This window comes from Eschscholzia californica, unplaced genomic scaffold (genome assembly GCF_041429995.1).
Source record: "Eschscholzia californica isolate CP2 unplaced genomic scaffold, dmEscCali1.0.p SCAF_5, whole genome shotgun sequence".
Taxonomy (NCBI): domain Eukaryota; kingdom Viridiplantae; phylum Streptophyta; class Magnoliopsida; order Ranunculales; family Papaveraceae; genus Eschscholzia; species Eschscholzia californica.
Genome location: NW_028238472.1, coordinates 49923213 through 49943293, shown reverse-complemented (window position 1 = coordinate 49943293; position 20081 = coordinate 49923213). Strand labels below are relative to the sequence as shown.

The 20081-nt window shown below is 34.9% G+C and overlaps 2 protein-coding genes across 3 annotated transcripts; both read left to right on the top strand.

Annotated features, from left to right (window-relative positions):
- Positions 1–266: 266 nt before the first annotated feature.
- On the top strand, positions 267–13057 carry LOC147540174 (ARM repeat superfamily protein). 2 transcript variants are annotated; one of them, XR_015226014.1, is made up of 18 exons: positions 267–1012; positions 1743–2295; positions 3339–3566; positions 3824–3915; positions 4657–4867; positions 5833–6014; positions 6146–6388; positions 7611–7846; positions 8151–8244; positions 8346–8399; positions 8480–8614; positions 9516–9584; positions 10461–10574; positions 11019–11180; positions 11275–11407; positions 11480–11581; positions 12107–12159; positions 12321–13057. XR_015226014.1 is itself a non-coding variant. In XM_086643513.1 (18 exons), exons 1-18 carry the CDS (start codon positions 443–445, stop codon positions 12685–12687), a joined length of 3594 nt encoding a protein of 1197 aa, XP_086499639.1. In that variant the 5' UTR covers positions 307–442; the 3' UTR covers positions 12688–13057. The 2 variants fall into 2 exon arrangements, 1 of the variants encoding a protein (XP_086499639.1); XM_086643513.1 differs by having other exon boundaries at positions 307–1012; positions 11275–11404; positions 11481–11581.
- Positions 13058–17490: 4433 nt separating this feature from the next.
- LOC147540173 (putative expansin-B2) lies at positions 17491–19383 on the top strand. Its single transcript, XM_086643514.1, has 4 exons — positions 17491–17767; positions 17846–17958; positions 18271–18455; positions 18956–19383. The coding sequence occupies exons 1-4, from the start codon at positions 17578–17580 to the stop codon at positions 19278–19280; spliced, it is 813 nt and encodes a 270-aa protein (XP_086499640.1). The 5' UTR covers positions 17491–17577; the 3' UTR covers positions 19281–19383.
- Positions 19384–20081: the final 698 nt, after the last annotated feature.

Below are 20081 nucleotides of genomic sequence, written 5' to 3'. Positions count from 1 at the left end.
CCTACCAAGGGTGTGTTAAGGCACTTAAACCTCATTAACTTAACTTTAGTTTTATATTATAAGTTTGTGTCCATCAGTTTTCTAAATTGTAAACGATATTGTCTACTTTAACCCTCGAACGTCTCACAACTTCAAAACACATCACAAGAAAAATAGCGTTTAATCCCTTATCAGGAGCACCACATCACGTCCCCCATGGTGACAGAGACCCGGGGAAAATGCTTTACAACACTTATGGGTGTTTTGGTCATTCTCTTATTCAAAAAGTTATTGGGTCAAAAGAAAAGTTGTCATAGAGTAGGGACCAAACAAGAAATTTTCCTTCTCCGTATAGGGTTTAAAAGTGGACCTCCAAGTGAGTCTAAAAACCCCTCGTTCCCTCTGAAACACTCTCATCTTCTTCTTCTTCAAACTCACCACCACCGTCACCAAAACACATACAATGAAGAAATCATCAACTCGAGATACAGATTTCATGGAAGACGACCAAATACCAGAAACCCTAGACCTAGAAGACGATGAAGAAGAAATAATTGGAGTTTCAAACTCAGACCTTTGCGAGAAACTAATGGAACGTTATGGAAAATCTTCAGCTACTCAACACCGTCATCTCTGTGCTTCAGCAGCAGCCATGAAAACTATACTTCAAGAAGAAGATCTTCCTTTAACTCCAATCTCTTATTTCGCTGCTACTATTTCCGCCATTAATGATTCTCTCTCTACTAATAATACATCACTAGATTTGAATGCTATTTCAGCTCTTTCTTCTTTTCTTTCAATTTTACTTCCTCTTATTCCTTCTAAATCTCTTCCTACTTTAAAGGCTAAAGATGCTGTCTTTGTTCTTGTTTCGTTGTTACAAGCACCTAAGGAATCAATTTCCACTGCAACTATTCGGTCTGTGATTAAATCGTTAGGGATTCTTTTGAGGTTTTGTGATTTGGAAGATTGGAGTGTTGTCAAATTGCCATTTGAGACTATACTTTCTTTCTCTATTGATAAGCGCCCTAAGGTATGTATAATTTGTGGGTTTTCTCTCACTAAATGATCATGAAACTTCATCTTTCTCAAACACTGACAACACACACACAAGATAGCATTAGACTTTGGAAATTAGTGTAAATGAACTTATTTCGACTGATACATATAGTTCCTCTAGTTGTTGTAAAACTTAAACTACTTGAATGAGAAACTTATCAGGCAACTATGGTTTAGTTGAATAAGAATAAAGTTGGTAAATTTGGGATACCCATTCTGCCTATGTATTACAATTACCAACCTTTTGGCCATGTCTAGTTTGACGGGAACGAATGTGATTAACAGGAATTTTGTTCAATTCGAAAGTGGTGTTTGGCACATTAGAATGCATCAAGAGTCACATTCTCAACGGAGTAGGATTCCCTCCTAAAGAGGGAATCCCAAATCCCCGTGTGGGTGTATTACGATTCCCTTTTCCATGGAATTGTAAGTTAAATAGTCTTCGGACAAATTCAATCTCCACTAATCCTGGTCAAACCAAGCAAAGAAGTAAGTTATTGTGGTGACTAAGAATTACATTACGGACTGTTATTCTTGAAGATCATGTTCCTTTCCCGTGCGCCAAAAAAATGCCCTAAGAGGTCATATAAGGACTGGATATAAAAATATCATTTTCATCTGGTTATGCTGTACTTATCATTAAAAGAGGATGAATAGATATCTGGGTTTTCAATGAGTGTCATTCCTTCTATTCCATGTTTCAGGTACGAAAATCGGCTCAATTGTGTATTGAGGATGCCTTCAAGTCTTTTAAGTGCTCTTTAGTTACGAAGGAGGCAAGCAAAGTGTTCCTCGCCCTGTTCAATAGTCACATGCCATCAGCAATTAATTTAATTGGTTCACCAATTGTAGCAGGATCCAAAGGTGAAATGGTGTCAAATCCGGAACATTTGGAAGTCGTTCATATGCTTAATGTGCTAAAACTTATTATCCCATTCATATCAACCAAAATTAGCTTGACAATCATACCAGAGATTCACAAACTCTTGTCTCCCCAATATTCACCGCTTACGAGACACAATCTTGCGATCCTTGAAGCATTTTTTGAGTCTTCAAGAGCCGATGCCATTATTACTGTTCCAGTAGCAGAGAAGATTTTGGTATCACTTGCATCATATGTATCATCTGGTGGAAAGAATCCCATTGACACTGTATTGTCTGCTTCGATTTTGTTAAAGAGTTGCCTGGAAAAGCTTCAGTTTACCGATCGAAGCACATCGATCAGAAATCTTCCTCTGGTGTTCAGTTCTATATCTGGTATCCATTTAAGACCTTACTCTTGTTACAATGTTATTTTTGTATACTTCTGCTTTGTCATTTTGATATTTTGCAAAACAATTTTGTCACCATTCGTTCACTGACATGCATATGTTAGGCATAAGTTTTAAGTCTTACCTTCACATCAAAATAGTAGAAGCTAAAACTTGTCATCTATTTGTTTACAGAGCTGATATGCTTTAGTTCTCACTCTTGCGTTGTTTCTGGTTGATAAATTCTTTTTACACTGAGCAGTTTTAATTGTATAGAACATCTGCCTACGCAAAAGAAATCTAGGATCATCAGCCTATCTAGAATGAAGAAACTTATGGTTTAGGCTGTCGTAGATGCTACTAACCAAACTCCCTTAAAGGGAGTTAACTCCTTATACCTGATAATGATGAAATCTGGAACTTATTAAGCTGTCTTTGTTATTGGTTCTGCAGTTATTTCCGTGGTCTATGGTAATCCTACGGAAGCACACCATATTTAAATGCTTAAAGCACAGTTCATGTCCATGGAAGCAATTCCTAATGTGAGACAAATAGGGCTCTTTACTTCTTTTTTCCCGCTAAAAAGTCCCTTTAATTTATATATACCAAACTGGTAAATGTACCACAATAGAAACTTCTAAAGTTCCATTGAAAAATGACCTTTTTATGTGAGAACATGTAAATACTTTTTACTCAATATTAATTCTAAGTGTAGAAAAAGAAAGATTTTTGTTGATGCAAATGTTTCATGAGGTTTAAGAGTGATCTCCTTAATAAAATGTAACAGCAACTCCTGTATTTAACTCATTAAAAGCCCTATAATTATTCTGGCCAACGTTGGCATCTTACCGGACGTAAATTCCTACTTATGCCATGCTTGGGCATGAAGCAAAATAAACTTTTTATTTCTTGACCTAAAATTGGATCTGCTGATAGTGTTCTTGCAAGCTGATATCTACTCATATGGTTTTCCTTCTCCAACCTTTTAGTTTACCTATTTAATTTGTCTTTTAATACTGATGATTCGTATGATGCTGTTATTTATACCAGGTCTTCTGGTTTCTGATAATACATCTGCACAAGCTGCCGGCATCTTGAAAGATTTGATAAACCATCATATTGATAAGAGGGTTTTCAATGAGGATAACTTCATGAGTTCAGCAGAATCTACTGCTGTGGAATCTATTTGTGCTGCAATGAATAGTATGTTAAGTAGCTGCCGTGGAGACCTTAAAGAGCACCTCTTGGCAGTCATAGGGGATTTATTCCTCAAGCTAGGTTGGTCTTTTTGTTACTGAGATTTAGCATGGTTACTGTTGAATTTCTGTAGATTTGAACTACGCATGTGTATATCATAAAAACATAGTTCATTATAGTTCTATCAATCTACAAGTGGCCAATTAGCCATCAATCTCCTTAATAATAAATCTACTTCTACTTACGGATGACTGGAACAAAAACGATATCTTCTTGTATAGCTTCTTGATTCCATTATAGATTTGGCCATATATTGCTTATTTTTGCAACTTTCGTAGGTGACTTTTCATACCTATATTTGAAGGAGGTTGTCCAACAACTTGCGGAAGTGGTTATACATGAAAATGGGGACTTGATAAAGACAAAGCATGTAAGTCTGGATTTCTTAATTAATTGTTAGCAAGATGAAAGGACTGAAGTTCTTTTCTAGTTTTATCAATGTACTGAATTGCTGTTTTCTAATTAAAATTTCAATTTCTTAAAAGACCAGGATGTAAGATGGGTTCCAGGTGTTTTACGCGGTCCATGTCTAAATAATTGTTTATTTTTGGTTTCTTAGCCTTTGTTGTAATGAGCCAAAATGTCTACTAGAAACCAACTCATCGTAGTATGGTACTATCGTAGTTAAAGTTAAATGTATTTATTTGGTTATTGATGAGTACATTTCTTCATCTGAAATTCTAACTCAAAATCATCGAGTTTAGCGTAACAAGAGTCATAAGAATATAACTGGAGTGTTGAGATATACATTTCCGCAAGTTTGAAAATTAAATAATTTACATAGCTGCTTAAGATGATTGGTTCCGTGAACCCAACTAATCCATTATAGGAGATCGTAAGAATCTGGGTATTCTCAGGGTACACATGCTGTGTGTAACAAAATGTTGCTGATTTATATCTCATGTATTATGAGCACGAGTGAATTAAATGCAGTCATTTCAGTCTTAGTGTTTTCCTACGTGAACACATGCAATTCTGTTTTCAGCACAAAGGTCTTGTATGTTCTTGTTTTTTTGCCTGTATCGTATACTCTCAGTACGCCACAGGTGAGGTTGATGTCAAATTTTGTGGGTTTTAGATTTTTTTAGCTCCTTAATGGCGTCATCTGTAGGTTCAAGAATGCATTGGAGCCGCTGTCACTGCTATGGGACCAGAGAAGCTGCTTATGCTGATACCTGTCTCCCTTAACGCAGAAGATCTCACCTGTTCAAACACTTGGGTCTTACCAATTTTGAAGAAGTACATTGTTGGAGCGTCATTAGAATATTTTATGGAGCATATTGTGCCCCTTGTGGAATCTCTCCAGAAAGCCTCTAAGAAAGGTAGAAACATAACAGTAAATGAGTAAATACCAATCTTTTTCCTGAAAGTTGACCTGCTTGTTAGTTGTAGTTCGAAAAATAGGAATTTGAACTTTGTCAACGAGCCTGGGACCTCTTCTTTCAATTCGTTCAATCTTAATTTGTGACCTTTAGTTCTTCACCATGAGAATTCATGTTAAGGGTCTTATCTCTCATGCGTCCGTAGGAGTGGTAATTTTCTTACCTGCCAGAAAGGTTAGGGTAGCCTTTTTTCGTCTGGACGATATGACCTTTTGTTTAAGTTTTTTTAATTTCTTATTGTTTTTCCTTTTAAGTATTTGCGTTTCCATGAAGTTTGTAGGACTAGTTCATTAAACCATCTCTTTACATGAGGGAGAGGACTTTCATCGCTTCTTTCAAGTGGGCTTTGCTGTTTCTCTTGAACAGCTATTCTTATACATCTACGTTAGTTACTACTTACTACGAATGTTTGAAATGTGGTTTTCCTCGCCATGACACAATTATATAGAAAACAAACATGATAGTTTTTTTTAATATTGGTAAGATGAAAAGCAGCAGGTACCTAACAAACAAAAATTATGTTTGGTGTTGCATTAGCTCTACGTCATAAAACGTAATATGGACTTGAAATTGAAAACGATGCTTCTACAGTCTTCACATATTTTTATTTTAATATTTTTCGAAATCTTCTTTGACATTTGACAATATATATCTAACATTTAAGAAGAAAAAGTAACGTGACCCATTTTTTTGTAAGTTGTCATGTGTGAGGCGTAAGCCTCGTCACTGAAGTGCGTACCAGTGTTTCAGTTTCAGATGCGTACGAGGAAAACGACTGAATCGCCTTGGGCCGTACACCTCGACCACTTTTTTGAACATTGGGTCTAGCTTAAGTAGTCTTCATCTTTGCGATGTATATTACATCCAATTTGTGTTTCTTAATTTCTGCTTTTGTGCATTGTCAGTTAAAAAATCACAGATGAAAAAGACCCTTCAAGCTGCAGTTTGTGGCCTCTGGGACTTGCTACCAGCTTTCTGTCATTATCCAACTGATACTGATAAAAGATTTGGCTCTTTGGCTGAGCTTCTTATAGTTGTTCTCAAGAACAAATCCTCCACACATGAAAGTATATCCGTAGCCTTGCAGGTAGCTTAAATAAATAACTAAGATTTTATTTGTTATATTAAGCATGTGGAAGTTATTGTTCTATTTAACGACATGTTGTTTACGCTGTTATGTTCATCATATTTAACTATTCCAGAATGTTGTTTCTGTAGCTCTTAGTGAATGAGAACAGAAATTTAGTTCTATCTGATCGAAACATTGATGGCTCTGCAAATAATTCAACTGCTACTACGGATAATGAGGAGCCCACAATATCCCGAGATGCCCCATCTCCCTACACGAAGAAAATTGCATCTAGGAACATCAAGGCCTTGGCATCATGTTCTGTTGGTTTACTTCAGGCATTTACTGATATATTCTTCATCTCGTCTCAAGAGAAGCGCTCATACCTAAAGGTTTGCCATCATTGTTTATGATTTATTTATTTGTAAGTTGTGTTTTAGTTATTTGATTCACTGAGATGATCTAGCTATTTACTATTTTATGTATTGAATAGCTAGATCTTTCTAAGACTTCTTTCTGCAACTTAGCCAAGGCGCACAAAGAATGCTAGAGGCACACAGCATATTAAACTTGCTGCATCTGGGAGGTTCAGTTGAGCAAAAGCAATAACTTTGTATTGTTCGCTTGACTAGTCATTGAACTTCACCGACATAGCAACCACAATACCTAGAAACTATCACAATCGACCAAAAGTGTGAAAAACTACTAGGGTCCTCTTGGAGGACCTGGATTTGCATGCAAGTCGAGCTTCTAGGATATGTCACCTCTTCTGATTATTTTTTTTTGAATAAACACCTCTTTTGATTATGTAATAAATGACATGACCCACAACCACAATAGGAGGAAACTATAGGCAGCACTTAGTTGCTCAAGTGGTTGGCAGTGTTGACATAAACTCCAAAACCCTGGAGTTCCAGGTTCAATTCCCAGAGGAGGTGGAATCCATGGTTATTGGATTTGGGTTATTAAAGGTATAAATAATAAGTTTGTCGGGTTTTAGGCTCTATATTGTTAGGCTTTAGGCCCCTTTACATATTGGTTTAACTTAGGCGGTCATTGTGCTTATCACATCTTGATGATGTACCAATGCCTTGTAAATGACTAATGTAGATTGTAGTTGATTTCTCAAAAGAAAAAAGAGGAAACTACATTATATTCAATAAGTATGCTTTTAGTGATGCACAATAAAAAGTGTCACAAACTTTTACTGAACATGAGATATCTGTTTCCAGTATTTGTAACTTAGAGAGCAGTAACTCTGTAGTTGATACATAAAAAGTTGTGTTTTCACTGGGTCTGCTTCTTCTCGAGCTAGTCAAGTATCCAACATTCTGGCTTTGTGTTTGTTAAATTGTTCTAGAATTCTGTACCTCTACTAACAATGTTATGGACTTCTGGCAACTACTGACTTAGAACTGTACCATTTTTCAAAAACTGGTCACATTTTTCAAATACTGGTGACTGGTCACATTTTTCTTTCCCTCACGTTCCAAATTGGACTAATATGTACTAATTATTTGCAATTCCTCCGATATATAAAATATTTGAGTGCCATAGAATACGAACCATTACCTGATGATGAAAAATGAAATCATATGGATTGTACTTTTTCAGGAGGCTATTCAATCCCTGGCATCAGTCACTGAGATCTCAGAAGTAAAAAAGATTTTCATTTCTTTATTAGAGAAGTTTCAGTCCAAAAATGAGAAGGGAGAGCCCAAAAATGAGAATGGTGACGCCAAAAATGAAAAGGGCGAGGCCAAAAATGATTTGGGTGAATCCAAAAATGAGAAGGGTGAGTCCAAAAATAAAGAGGGAAAATCAGATATAGATGATTGTGAAGCACAAAGGTATTAATTTGTCTTCTACTTTTGACTTTTTAAACTGCAGTTCCAACTTATCATTCATTTCTAAGTAATTTTAATAGATGAAACGTCATTCATCTAGTTATTACTACATAATGGTCAAATAGACTTCCCTACGAAACTAGTCCAATGGGGGCTCCTCTCTGGTATATCAAGGGTTGTTTTTCTCTCAAGATGTTTATTGGTTGACTCTCGAGTACATTCATTCTTGAGTGCATTGACTTATACTTTATTTCGGTTATAAGTAAGATGTAAAAGGACTAATGAACCAATGCTTGTCATGTAAAAGGTGTACAATAATTGAGTTTACATCTGCGCTTGTTAGAGGAGGTAATGAGGAATTCGTAAACATAATTTTTGACTATATCAAGCCCGCATTGCAGGTGAGTTATACCCTCCTTTTTGAAGCAAAACAGTCTTTAATTGATTAAGAAATGCTCTAACGTTCAATTCGTTTGTGCTAAACGATCATCTTTGGTTTTAGGATGAGGGACTTGTACAGTACAGAGCTTACCAGACATTGGGCAGAATTTTTGAGGTTTTTGTAATCCAACTTTTATCGTTATGCAAGTCAGCTAGTATGCTCTTCTTGCTAAACAATTTTTGTGATATTTGCAGGAGCACTCTTGGTTCCATTCATCACGGTTCGATGAGATTATGGGTCTATTGCTTGGTCTAAAAATGCCTATTGAAACCATGTCTCTAAGAAGTCGCTTCGCATGTTTTCAGATTTTGTTGGTACATATCTTAAAGGTAAAATTCACTCATTGTTATCATCTTTCATCAGTAGTGGAGGAATATAGACGTATTCACGTGAAAATAGTCATCACCTTATGATTTTCTTCAAGCAATAAAATTCGGTTAGTTTGAAAATAGGAATGGAAAATTTCGTAGAAATAATTTTGTTAGTAGTGGAAATTCTACAAAATCCATGGAAATGATAGAGATACTATGCAATAGTATATAACAAGATTATTAAACCATAATGAAGGATAAAAATGAAACCAATGATACATCAAAACTGATTTATAGAATACTATTAGTTTGAGACAAGGAATGAAATTTCAGTGGAAATTAGGTGCACCAAATCAACCTTACAACTAGTTTGTCCATAGTTTCACCAACATGAGGGAAATTTCGACCAACATAAAGGGAATCTAGCAAAAAAATCTAGAGAAACTAAAAACACATCTCCTTCCTTCATCTTGATTTCTCATAGATACAACACCCCTGATATAACTGCGTAACTTGATACCTTCTCAAACTCACTGATTTTGTCAACTACTAGCTATTATCAATAAAAATGTTATCTTTTGGATTGTCGAGGAGTTATTCAATTTACCCCAAACATAACTAATCCGCTATATACATCATTTTTATGCATTTTATTTCTGTCATTTCCATGGATTTATAAAATCTACACACCAGTCAAAACATTTCTACAAAATATTTCCATTTTTGGACTGACCGAAATTTCCATCGAAAACCGAAACCGTCATGTAGTAAGGAAGTCTGAATTTCGACCTGCTGAACTTATGTTTTACGTACGCATTTTATTTATTGGGATTTGTACTCCACTTTTTCCATTGCTCAGGAAGGTCGCGTGGTTTTACATGATGTCTTACATCTACTTAATTGTTGTTGCCTTGTGCAGAGTGATTCAATGAAAAATAATGGAAAAGCTTTTCTGTTACTCAATGAGATTATCCTCACGTTAAAGGATGTAAGTATATTTTTGTCTAATTTGGGGAATAAGTTCAATTGTTAGTTTAGAGTTTTCTTTGGTGACTTCATACTTAGTCTTGATTGTTGGAGTTGAAATTGAAGTCAAACAAATTATCTTGGATTCAATTAACTCGGATTTTACTGAATTGGCTCTTGACATATTCCCATAAAATGTTCCATCTCCAAGAGGGTATATTCTTATCTTCCTTTAAATGTAGAATGTATTAGTTGGATAGTCCGATACTGATTTTCTGAGGTATCTCACGAAAAATGTGAAGAAAATTGATAAGTGAAATTGGAACAAGCGTTAGTGATAAAAAACATTTGGGACGAGGTAAAGTTATCAAAGAGCTGCATGTGTCATGCAAGAGGTTAATCTATTGAATATATTGCGAACAATTATTTTGACTAACTGTTATTTAATAAACCAGGATAAAATTTTCACTCGTAACATGTCAAAAAGAAGTAATTTGTATCCTAATGTTTTCGGCCTTACGTCCCAACATTGATTGTCGAGTGCAATTCGTCATGGTTTTTATCATGATGTGACACAGTTAGATCAGTTGCTATCACACCTGGTCTGACATGCTTTTTTATAAACTTATTATCTTCATGATTGTCAACTGCGTTAGCCCAGGTTGTTTCTAGTAATCTAGTTGATGTTCCTACTTCCTGGACATTTTTCTAACGTAACATGACTTGGTGTATTACCTAAGAAAATCATTTGTAGTTGTATTATAATTTGAAATCCTACTAGCAATGTCTCATTTTCTTCTTTATCGATGTAAGCAATTTCGTATTATTATTGTGGTTGTATTTTTTTTTTCAAATAGTTGTTGGTACACAAGATAAAATTTCCTTTCGAATTATGTAGTCCAACGAAGAAGTAAGAAAAGTAGCTTATGATGCGCTAATAAAGATAAGCTGCAGCTTGAAGAATATCTCCTCTGACAATGCCGATTCACCATATCAGAAACTGTTAAATATGGTACCTTTCTCCTTCCGCTTATTTTTAGCATCCTTAATTTCACAGGGTTAGTGGCTCAGTGCCAGTTGATGGATTAGTTTTGTGCACATGTTATTACTTTCTTGGATACTGCGTTGGGGAAACAGTTTAAACTACTATCCTACAGTTACCTTCAATAATAAGTAGGGTATTTGTTAAGAATTACCCTACTTATAGTATATAGCAAGCATTCCGCTCAGAGATATCGCTGTTGAAAATAAATAAGTAAACATACATTTGATCCAATTTCACTCGTAATAACAACTCGAAAGAGTATGTATTCTTGGGACAGGCCAACTTAGAACAATTCAATCAGATTATCAGACAGTGAGACGAGCACAGTGGTTTTGATTAAATTTATTTCAGGCTTTTGTTGCTCCTTTTCTTTTAGCAGTCAACCATTTTGACATTATACCTCTTGTTTAGATAATGGGGTATCTTTCTGGTACATCTCCTTCGATAATGAGTGGGGCAGTTGCTGCACTTTCATTGCTGATATACAAGGAAAAAGACATCTGTGTTTCTGTACCTGAGCTGGTACCATCTGTTTTAGCTTTACTTCAAGGCAAAGCCAAGGAAGTTATAAAAGTGAGTGTTCATTATCCGTTGAATTCAACACCGGTAAACAACTCTGTTTCGGTTACCTACTTCTAAACTTGAACAACTTTTCTTCTTTGAACAGGTTGTTTTGGGCTTTGTGAAAGTTCTAGTATCCTCGTTGGCTGCAAGTGACTTGCAGGGACTTCTAGCTGATATTGTTCATGGCATTACGCCTTGGTCATCTTCCTCGAGAAATCATTTCAGATCTAAGGAAAGTATAGTTTGAGAAAAGCTTCATCTTTTTGTACATTACTATTTGCTCATATTTGATTTTTGTTGTATTACAGGTCACAGTCATACTGGAAATCCTTATAAGGAAATGTGGTTTTTCATCAGTTGAATTAGTCGTACCAGAGAAATATAAGCGATTTATCAACTCTGTTAAGGAGGTAACATATTCATTCCAGTTTCAAAAACTACATTTTTGACATGTGTTGGTCTTCGTAAGATGCTGTGAAATCTATCTAATATTACCTATTGATCCTAAATCACACAACCTAAACTTCAAATTGCACAATTTGAATCGGATTGCAAGGAAAATGATTAAGATAGTAATCCAAATCCTATTGAAGATAAATTGTAATTTCTGTAGCGAACTGTTGGATTCAGTTTGAATCTGACGATTAAGTGATCCCACGTTCAAAAGAAAACCCAACTCATAATTATGAATGAGAAGAGAGGTTAGGGACTCGTTTAAGAGTTTCCATAAATAGAAGAAAGAGAAAGGTAGCATATACTTCTGCTTCATCTTTGTGTGGTGAATATGCCCAGAGCCCCAGAACTAGTATATCTTTTTATTTATCGTGGGGAATCACAAATATTACTCTGCTACGTAGTTGTGCACTATTTACTTGCTTTTGATCTTCTCCTAAGTTCATGAATTTAACGCAATTCCATCCAATTTCTTCTCGCAGCAACGCCATGGGAAGACAACTGAAGATTCTGACATGGTTCCTGCTCCAGAAGGGTCTGTATTCTTTTGCTACCCTCATTTATGAAATCTAGTTTAATTTCAATGAGCCAATATATCAATGAGACTTCAATATTATAAGTTCAATGAGTTACTTTTTCATGTGAAAGTATCACCTAAAATCTTGGTCGTTCTTGCGGTTTTTTTTCCAATCTCAGGGGAAATAAGAGGACGTACAAAGAATTAAGTACTCCAAACGAGGGACCTGAAACTACAGCAACTCGGAAGGAGAGAAGAGCAAAAAGATTCAAAGAATTAAGTACTCCGAACGAGGGACATAGTAATGGGAATGACAGTCACTTCTTTCAGAAAACGGAACGGTTTCCGAAGAAGAAAGTTGATGGAAATCAGTTCGATAGAAGCGGAAAACAGAGGGACAACAAGAGAGATTTCAACAAGAGTCGGACAAGCAACGAAAAGACGGGAGGTTGGAAAAGTGGGAGTAGACCTTCGTTTAAACGACCTGCGTCGACTTCCAGATTTGACAGGAATAAGAAAACATCCCAACCAACAAAAGTGAAATGATAATAACAGAGGTTTGTGTAAAAGGGAGCAGTTGACGTCTCCCACAGGTACATGTTGTGGTTATACGTTAAACTGAAAGAAAAACGATCAACTACACCATCATCACGAGTAGAGTTTGAGATGAAGGAAATGAAATGCTCGAAAAGATTCAAAGAATTCTTGGTAAAGGATTTTCTTTAAAATGTTCCTGCAGTCATGGTTATCTCTCCTTTGAATTCAGAAGTATCATATCAGTGCTATTTAAATTGACAAGATAATTTGTACTATATCTTATATTTAAATTTTGATAAGTTTATTGAGGTCAGATTATATTTATCGTTCTTTTTTTTGTTGTTCAAAACAATAGAGAAAGTAGAAAGCTTCACGGGTATCTTCAAGTTTACCATTAGTCAAGGCTTGCATCTTATTTGATCTCACTGAAAGGGTTTGTTTTTTCTTCTCATTGTATGATGCGTCTAAATCTGAATCAAACCCTAAAAAGCCAAGTATATAAATTGGGCAACCTATATGTCAGTCTAAACTATGCAAAGTATGTGTGATCTTGTACAAACTCTAAAAAGCAAAATGAATTGACAGAGGAAAATGTTATTTTACCTAACTGTAGACCGGCGACGACAGTTGGGCAAAAGAATATTATGGTATCTCGGCTAATTTTTTTGAACTTGGAGCACGTCCAAGTAAAACTCAAAAAAATCCCGTCTCAACTGAAAATTTCATTCTTAAGAGCATCACCGATGCAAAATGTTAGAAAAAGTCTCTATTAAACTTAATAAGCTAGAAGTAAGATTTTTATTCTAAGCGACAAAATAGAAATTTGGACTTGCTTTGTTAATTACATGTATTGTGGTTTTTTTTGTAAAGAAATAGTTAATCATTCTAAAAATTTATTAAGAGATTTCTATTGGTGTATATTCAATATTGTTAATTCCAATTAACCTTATATTCGTGATTAGCTTGAAGTTTTGCCCGTATATATGTCAATTTTTCGGTTTGGTTCCCAATAGGTCTACAGAGACTATATTGAGGAACCTTGAACCGTCCGAGCTTGGTGGACAAAAACACGAAAATAATTTGGCTCATTACTCTTGAGGATTTGAGAGAGAAAAAGTTACATTTTCTTTCAAAAGGTTTTCCTCTCTGTCTTTTCTCTTTCTCAGTCGCCAAAAACCTTGCAATTTCTTTTAACAAAAAAGAAAAACCTTGCAGGGGTTAAGTATATTCTCTATTGTTTTTCGTAGTTGATTTGAATGACCTTAGGAGTCATAAAAACTTATAAAATATTTCTAGAGCAGTTTCATTCATATATTTCATGTATCTATAATAGAAGTTTACGAAATATTATGTAATGATTTCTTTGAAGAAAATCACTACTGTATAAGCAATGCTTCGAAGTCTGACTTTCGAGTAAAAGAGGTGGTGGTACTCTTTGTCCTTTTTTTTTTGTTGAACTAGGTACTCTTTGTCCTTGAGTTTGGATAGCTTATCTCATCTTAATGTGATATGTGCAATATTTAAATCAATAATTTAATAAATGTAGTGATATAATTCTTTGAAATGATAGCCCTTCCCTCATAAAATATTGTGAAAAGAATAAAGATTTGTTAGACTAGGACTGGCTAACCCTTGTGAAATAGAATGTCAACTGCATTTGAAACATTGAAAGGTCTATAAATTGTTTTTTCTTCCTTTTATTTTGTCTTATCAAAGATTAATTATAACTAATCAAAATCAAATCCTCAAAACTGTGGAATTTTAAAGTAGAGATCATCTACAAACATGTGCTTCATTGATCTTTGGCAAAATTTTGGGGCAGTTTGTTTCCCTTCTAATGGACATTGATAGATAAATTCTTGTAAACGTTTTACCCGGTAATTTAATTAAAAAAGTATAACATCTTTATCGAAATCGTCAATAAGATATTAAACCGCTAATAACCACCATTAACGGCTAGGTTAATGGAGGTTTCACTTTCACTTGTACTTAAATTTAGTGAAATGTAAATTAGCACTCCCCTAATTTTGGATCATGGCCTGTGACGGCCCATGTCACGTACGAAACAGGTTGTGGCTGGCGGGCTGCGTTCCCCACCCATGACACACCCCAATCTGTTTGGCCGTGGTGGGTTAGCACAATTGGTTTCTGAATGGATCGTGCTGACCGTTTCCACACGGACAAAGTCATAATTCTACCCAAAATCCCTTTCATTTATCTAACATTTTTTTATATACGCAAGACTATAGTTGTATTTTTGTAAAGAGCAATTAACTTGTAATAATTCTCAGAAACTTTACCAACTGTGTTCCTAACTCAAAAGGAGCAAATAAGAAATTTGATCATCCATATTCCTAATAACAAGTATGTTTTAAGACATTTCAACAAAAAAAAAAAAGTATGTTTTAAGACATCCCTCTTAAACTCATGAGATCTTGAGATCGAATCTCGGTGGAAGCAGTTTACCACCAAGATTTATCCCATATAATTTAGACAATAGATGAAGTAGATGCTTTCGGGCTTTAGACTTTATGTTGTCGGACTTTAGACATCTTTAATTATTAGTTTAACTAAAGCGATTATCGTGCTTATCACATTTTAATGATGTATCAATGCTAACGACTAACGTCCATTCCTCAAAAAAGAAGTTATGTTTTAAGACATGTATGTGAGGGAAAAAACTATATGATTTGAGAAGATACATTTGATAAGCATATTTTTAAAGGAATAACCAACTTTCCCTTGTTTGATTGCCGCTTTCTGGAAGTTGTCATATTTTTTATTTTATTTTTCGGAAATTGACTACGACGTACGATAGTCATTACAATGTCGTTGATACATTAAAGATGTGATAAACACGCTACTATCAAATTTAACAAGAACATACCTAAAGCCCAACTAACTATGACCTAAAGCTTAACTACATTATTTATACCCTAATAATTTCAAATTCAATAACCCAAGGATTCCACCTCCTTTGGGAGATCGAACCCGGGACCTCCAGGGACTTTGGGAGTATATGTCAACACTTTAACTACTTGACAACCAAGTGTTGACTTTTCGGAAGTTGTCATTAATTAACTAAAAATTGTGACAAAAAATGAGGTTGTAGTACAAGTCCAATGAATACAATCTTGTGTTTGTCTAAAAGAACAATTTTGTTGATAATTATGTGAAAACTCTCTATACATTTTTGTTATGGTAAAATGTAATCATTCAACTTTTTGCTAGTCTTCAACTACATGATATTTTCGTAATTTACAATAGGTTTCAAATGTTTGTAAAGGGGTTGCAACCAGAATGCAAATTGGTTGCGAAAATATTTACATTAGTTGCATGAGTTGATTTTTTATATCTTAAAACAACATGTTAAACACCATGCATTTCTAATCGGTATGAATATCCTTATACGCCATTGTAATTGATCATCACAAATATACGAGAATTCAGTACATTATTATTCAATTTTCAATATCTTCTGTTATCTTTATCGTACAACTTTCAATATCTTCATCTTTTTCTTTTCTATAGATATTTTGTGACTAAAGATAAATTCTCTGTTTTAACTCGAATTAATGTCTTCAACCAAAAAAAAACTCGAATTAATGTAGACTTACAGTCAAATTTAAATTTTCTTACAAAGAAAGCAAAACACCATCTTAGTTGACAAGATCAAATAGTGTGATAAACTATATCATAACACTCCAAAATTTGGGCTAATTTTCTCAATGTGTTATTTTTTTCTAACATTACTACCCAAAATTCTGGCCCAATTGGTGGAAGAATAATTTGACACGTGGTCCCACAAAAACTAGATTTTGTCTTCGTATCTAACCGTTACCGGTCGCTTTTGTTTTCTGCTTAAATCCAACTTTGAAGATCCTAATGACCCATGAGAATTTTATATTTCTACTTAAAAAAATGGCAAAGATTAATTCTCCATCATTTGTGGTTTGTTTTCTTATCTGAAAACTTTGTTCGATAAATGAATTAAAAACAAATGTATAAATAAAACCGAAAAAGAAAAAGAGGTAACAATCTGAGTTGGGCTTTCGCCCATGGAATAAGATTTCAGATCTGAATTTGTGAATTATGATTAAAATATATCATTAGTGAAGTAAGGCTGAGGCAATACTAGACTTTTTACATGAAAGTGAGTTAACAAATATAAAATTTGAGTTAATTCCTATATGGCCCCCTACTTTGTGACCAGCTTCCTTTATGGCCCTTTTTTTCGTAAATTCAAATATAGCCCCCTATTTTCAAGTAAATATCATTACTACCCTTCTTAATTCTAAATTTAAAACATTTAAAAAAAGTTATTTCCACCTCACCCCTCTCTCTCTCTCCACCTCATCTTTCTCTACAACTCACCCCTCTCTCTTTCCAACTCACTTCTCTCTCTTCCCAACTCACCTCTCTCTCTCTCCAACTCACCCCTCTCTCTCTCCAACTCACCCCTCTCTCTCTCCAACTCACCTTCATCTTCTCCGATTGAAGTCGCCGGCCGGAAAAATGAGAGGTGATGTGGAGAGAGAGAGTTGACATGGAGAGAGATGTGTGGCGGAGAGGTAATGGGGTGGAATTATAATTTTATTTTTATTTTTAATTTTGAAAAAAGATTTAAAGGAAGGGTAGTTAGGACAATTACATCAAAAAAGGGGGGTCATATTTGAATTTACAAAAAAAAGGGGGCCATAAAGGAAACTGGTCACAAAGTAGGGGGCCATATAGGAATTAACTCATAAAATTTACACTAATCTTGACCACTTAACCTCTCTATAAATAGTGATAAAATTTTCACTTAAAAATCACCCAAGGAAAACCAATTAGCTTAAAAAGAAGTTAATTACTAGTAAAGAAATTAGTTCTAATATTGCTTCCCCTAGCTACTTAAACATGGCTGGTCTTAGGCTGTTTATCCAAACTTCATCTTTCTTCTTTTGCTTTTCTCTTTTGAGTCTCATTTTCTTCACTCATTCTTGCTTTTGCTTCAATCCTAAACTCTTTAATGTGTCTCGGGTTGATTACGGTTGGTCGTCAGCCATAGCGACATGGTATGGTAGCCCCAATGGAGCTGGAAGTGATGGTAAGTATCGACCGATCGAAAAAGAATTTAACATGTACATGTGTCATGTTTATAATATATTGTATGTGTTTATGTTAGGTGGTGCTTGTGGTTATGGAAGTGCAGTAGAGCAATCTCCATTTTCTTCATTTATAGCAGCAGGGGGTCCTTCTCTCTTCCAGTCAAATGATGGATGTGGTTGTTGTTATCAGGTGATTGAATTCCCTTTACTTGTCTAGAAATATGGGATATGCTATTGCTAGGTAGCTAGGTTTACTTATGAAAGCATATAGGTGGAGTTCGTTGATGAAAAACCTTCGTAAAACTTAGTGTTTGACTTAAAAGTTGATGTGACATTTTTTATATTAATTAATAGCAATATATTTTCATCAATTGTTTTTTGAGTATTTGAATGATCTCATTGTTCATTATCATCATTTCGTGAAAACCTATGTCAAAAATCTAGAGAATGTAAAAACATTGAAACAATCTAATTGTTTGATTCTTTTTTTTGTTTTATATAGGTAAAATGCACATCGAACTCAGCTTGTTCAGGGGATCCAGTGACAGTGGTGATTACAGATTCGTGTCCAGGATGTGACGGGTCAGTTCATTTTGATTTGAGTGGATCTGCATTTGGAGCCATGGCAGTTTCCGGTCAAGGGGAAAAATTGCGCAATGCAGGAAAATTAACCATAAACTACCAAAGGTTTGTAAACTTTAAAGAAATTTCAACCAAATCAAAATGATAATTAAAATTCGATCGAGTGACTAATTTTATTTTAAAAAAATTACTAAGTTAATAGTCTTCCTCAATTAAAGGGTAGTTGGCGTATCACTATCCAAACATGGATGTTATAAACACTTTAAATATGTTTTAAACAATAGGTCAGCTTTTGCGCCTGCATAATTTCCAAGTTAAAAATGTTTTTGCGGAGTTAGATTTTCCTATAAAGCCACTACAGACAATAACTTTGAGTTTGACTCAGAGTCTCTTATTCAATACATTGAATAATTAAATTGTCTGTTGTTTAAGTTTAAATCGTTAATATTTTCTTAAAACAATCGACGAGATTACATAATCAGAAAATGTCACATCAGTTTTTGAGTTAAATAGTGACTAATTCCTCCAGGGGAAGAAACATTTCTCTAGAAAAATTAGGCGTGTGTTTGCTAACGATTGAAATATGGACGTATATTGGTTTATAGAGTGAAATGCAAATACCCGGGGAGGACGATAACTTTCAGCGTAGACAATGGATCGAACCGACAATACTTTGCAGTGTTAGTTAAATATGAAGCTGGAGATGGAAAGCTTATCAAAGTGGAACTTGAAGATGGTACAGGGTCATGGAGGACAATGGACAACTCATGGGGTGCAGTTTGGAAGCTAGATGCTGGTTATAACCTAAAAGGTCCTTTCTCTATCAGATTGACTGAAGGATCTGGGAAGACAATTGTGGCTAGTAATGTGATTCCTTCTGGTTGGCAGCCTGGTGCTACTTATAGATCTCTTGTCAATTTCATGGACTAATTAAATGTAATGGAATAAGCTTATTATAAGAAGATGATTCCCAAGTTATATATTAGCTAACTTGTGATTCTATCTCATATATATAGAACTATGACTTTAAATAGCTTGTTTTTAATTTGTTTTCTTTTTGTTAATTAGTTTGGTCTTATAGAGGGTCATGATTCATGCACTAAGATTACTTAGAAAAACATACTATGAAAAGGGTCTTCGTGGGGACCTAGGGCGAGGATGAGTAGTTTTTAGTGACGAGTATAAGTTATGAGGTTTTGTTCTTGGTGATGATTCCATGAACTCACCCGAAAGTCTTGATGCTTATTAATTAGCATGAGTTTGCATATGTAGCACATGGTCCCAACACTGGAAAGTTTGTACCCCAATTTGAGAGAGAGAGAACGAGAGATCGAGAGAGAAAATTTTAAAGAAAGAAAGAGATGATGATGATGACAACGGTTGTGGTGGTGGTGGTGAGAGGAAGAAGAAAAGAGGGACGACTAAAATTTGTGTTAAAAGTAGCTAATAGTGGCAATCCGACTGTCATGACAACATTTTTCGACGAAACGACGAGTGCTCGTAGCGATAAGAAAGAGAAAGAACCTTGTTAAAATAAAAAATAAAAAAATTATTGACGGTTAAATTTGACTAACAGAATTATAGTCTTGAGGGTTAAATTTTCAGTTCGTTACAAATTGGGGGGCAAATTAAAATTAACCCAAATTTCACACCCATGAGCAAGATTCCAACTTAAATTTCACATCATCACCACAAAACAAGGGAAAGAAGTGGACAAAAATAGAGGAGAAA

Bases quoted from the DNA above. Each gene is read 5' to 3' on its own strand.
- LOC147540174 (XM_086643513.1), top strand. From the start codon at position 443: ATGAAGAAATCATCAACTCGAGATACAGATTTCATGGAAGACGACCAA. The intron at 6,015-6,145 runs GTAGCTTAAATA...TTGTTTCTGTAG, and splicing joins GTATATCCGTAGCCTTGCAG to CTCTTAGTGAATGAGAACAG. The intron at 9,585-10,460 runs GTAAGTATATTT...CGAATTATGTAG, and splicing joins TTATCCTCACGTTAAAGGAT to TCCAACGAAGAAGTAAGAAA.
- LOC147540173 (XM_086643514.1), top strand. From the start codon at position 17,578: ATGGCTGGTCTTAGGCTGTTTATCCAAACTTCATCTTTCTTCTTTTGC. The intron at 17,768-17,845 runs GTAAGTATCGAC...TGTTTATGTTAG, and splicing joins CAATGGAGCTGGAAGTGATG to GTGGTGCTTGTGGTTATGGA. The intron at 17,959-18,270 runs GTGATTGAATTC...TGTTTTATATAG, and splicing joins GATGTGGTTGTTGTTATCAG to GTAAAATGCACATCGAACTC.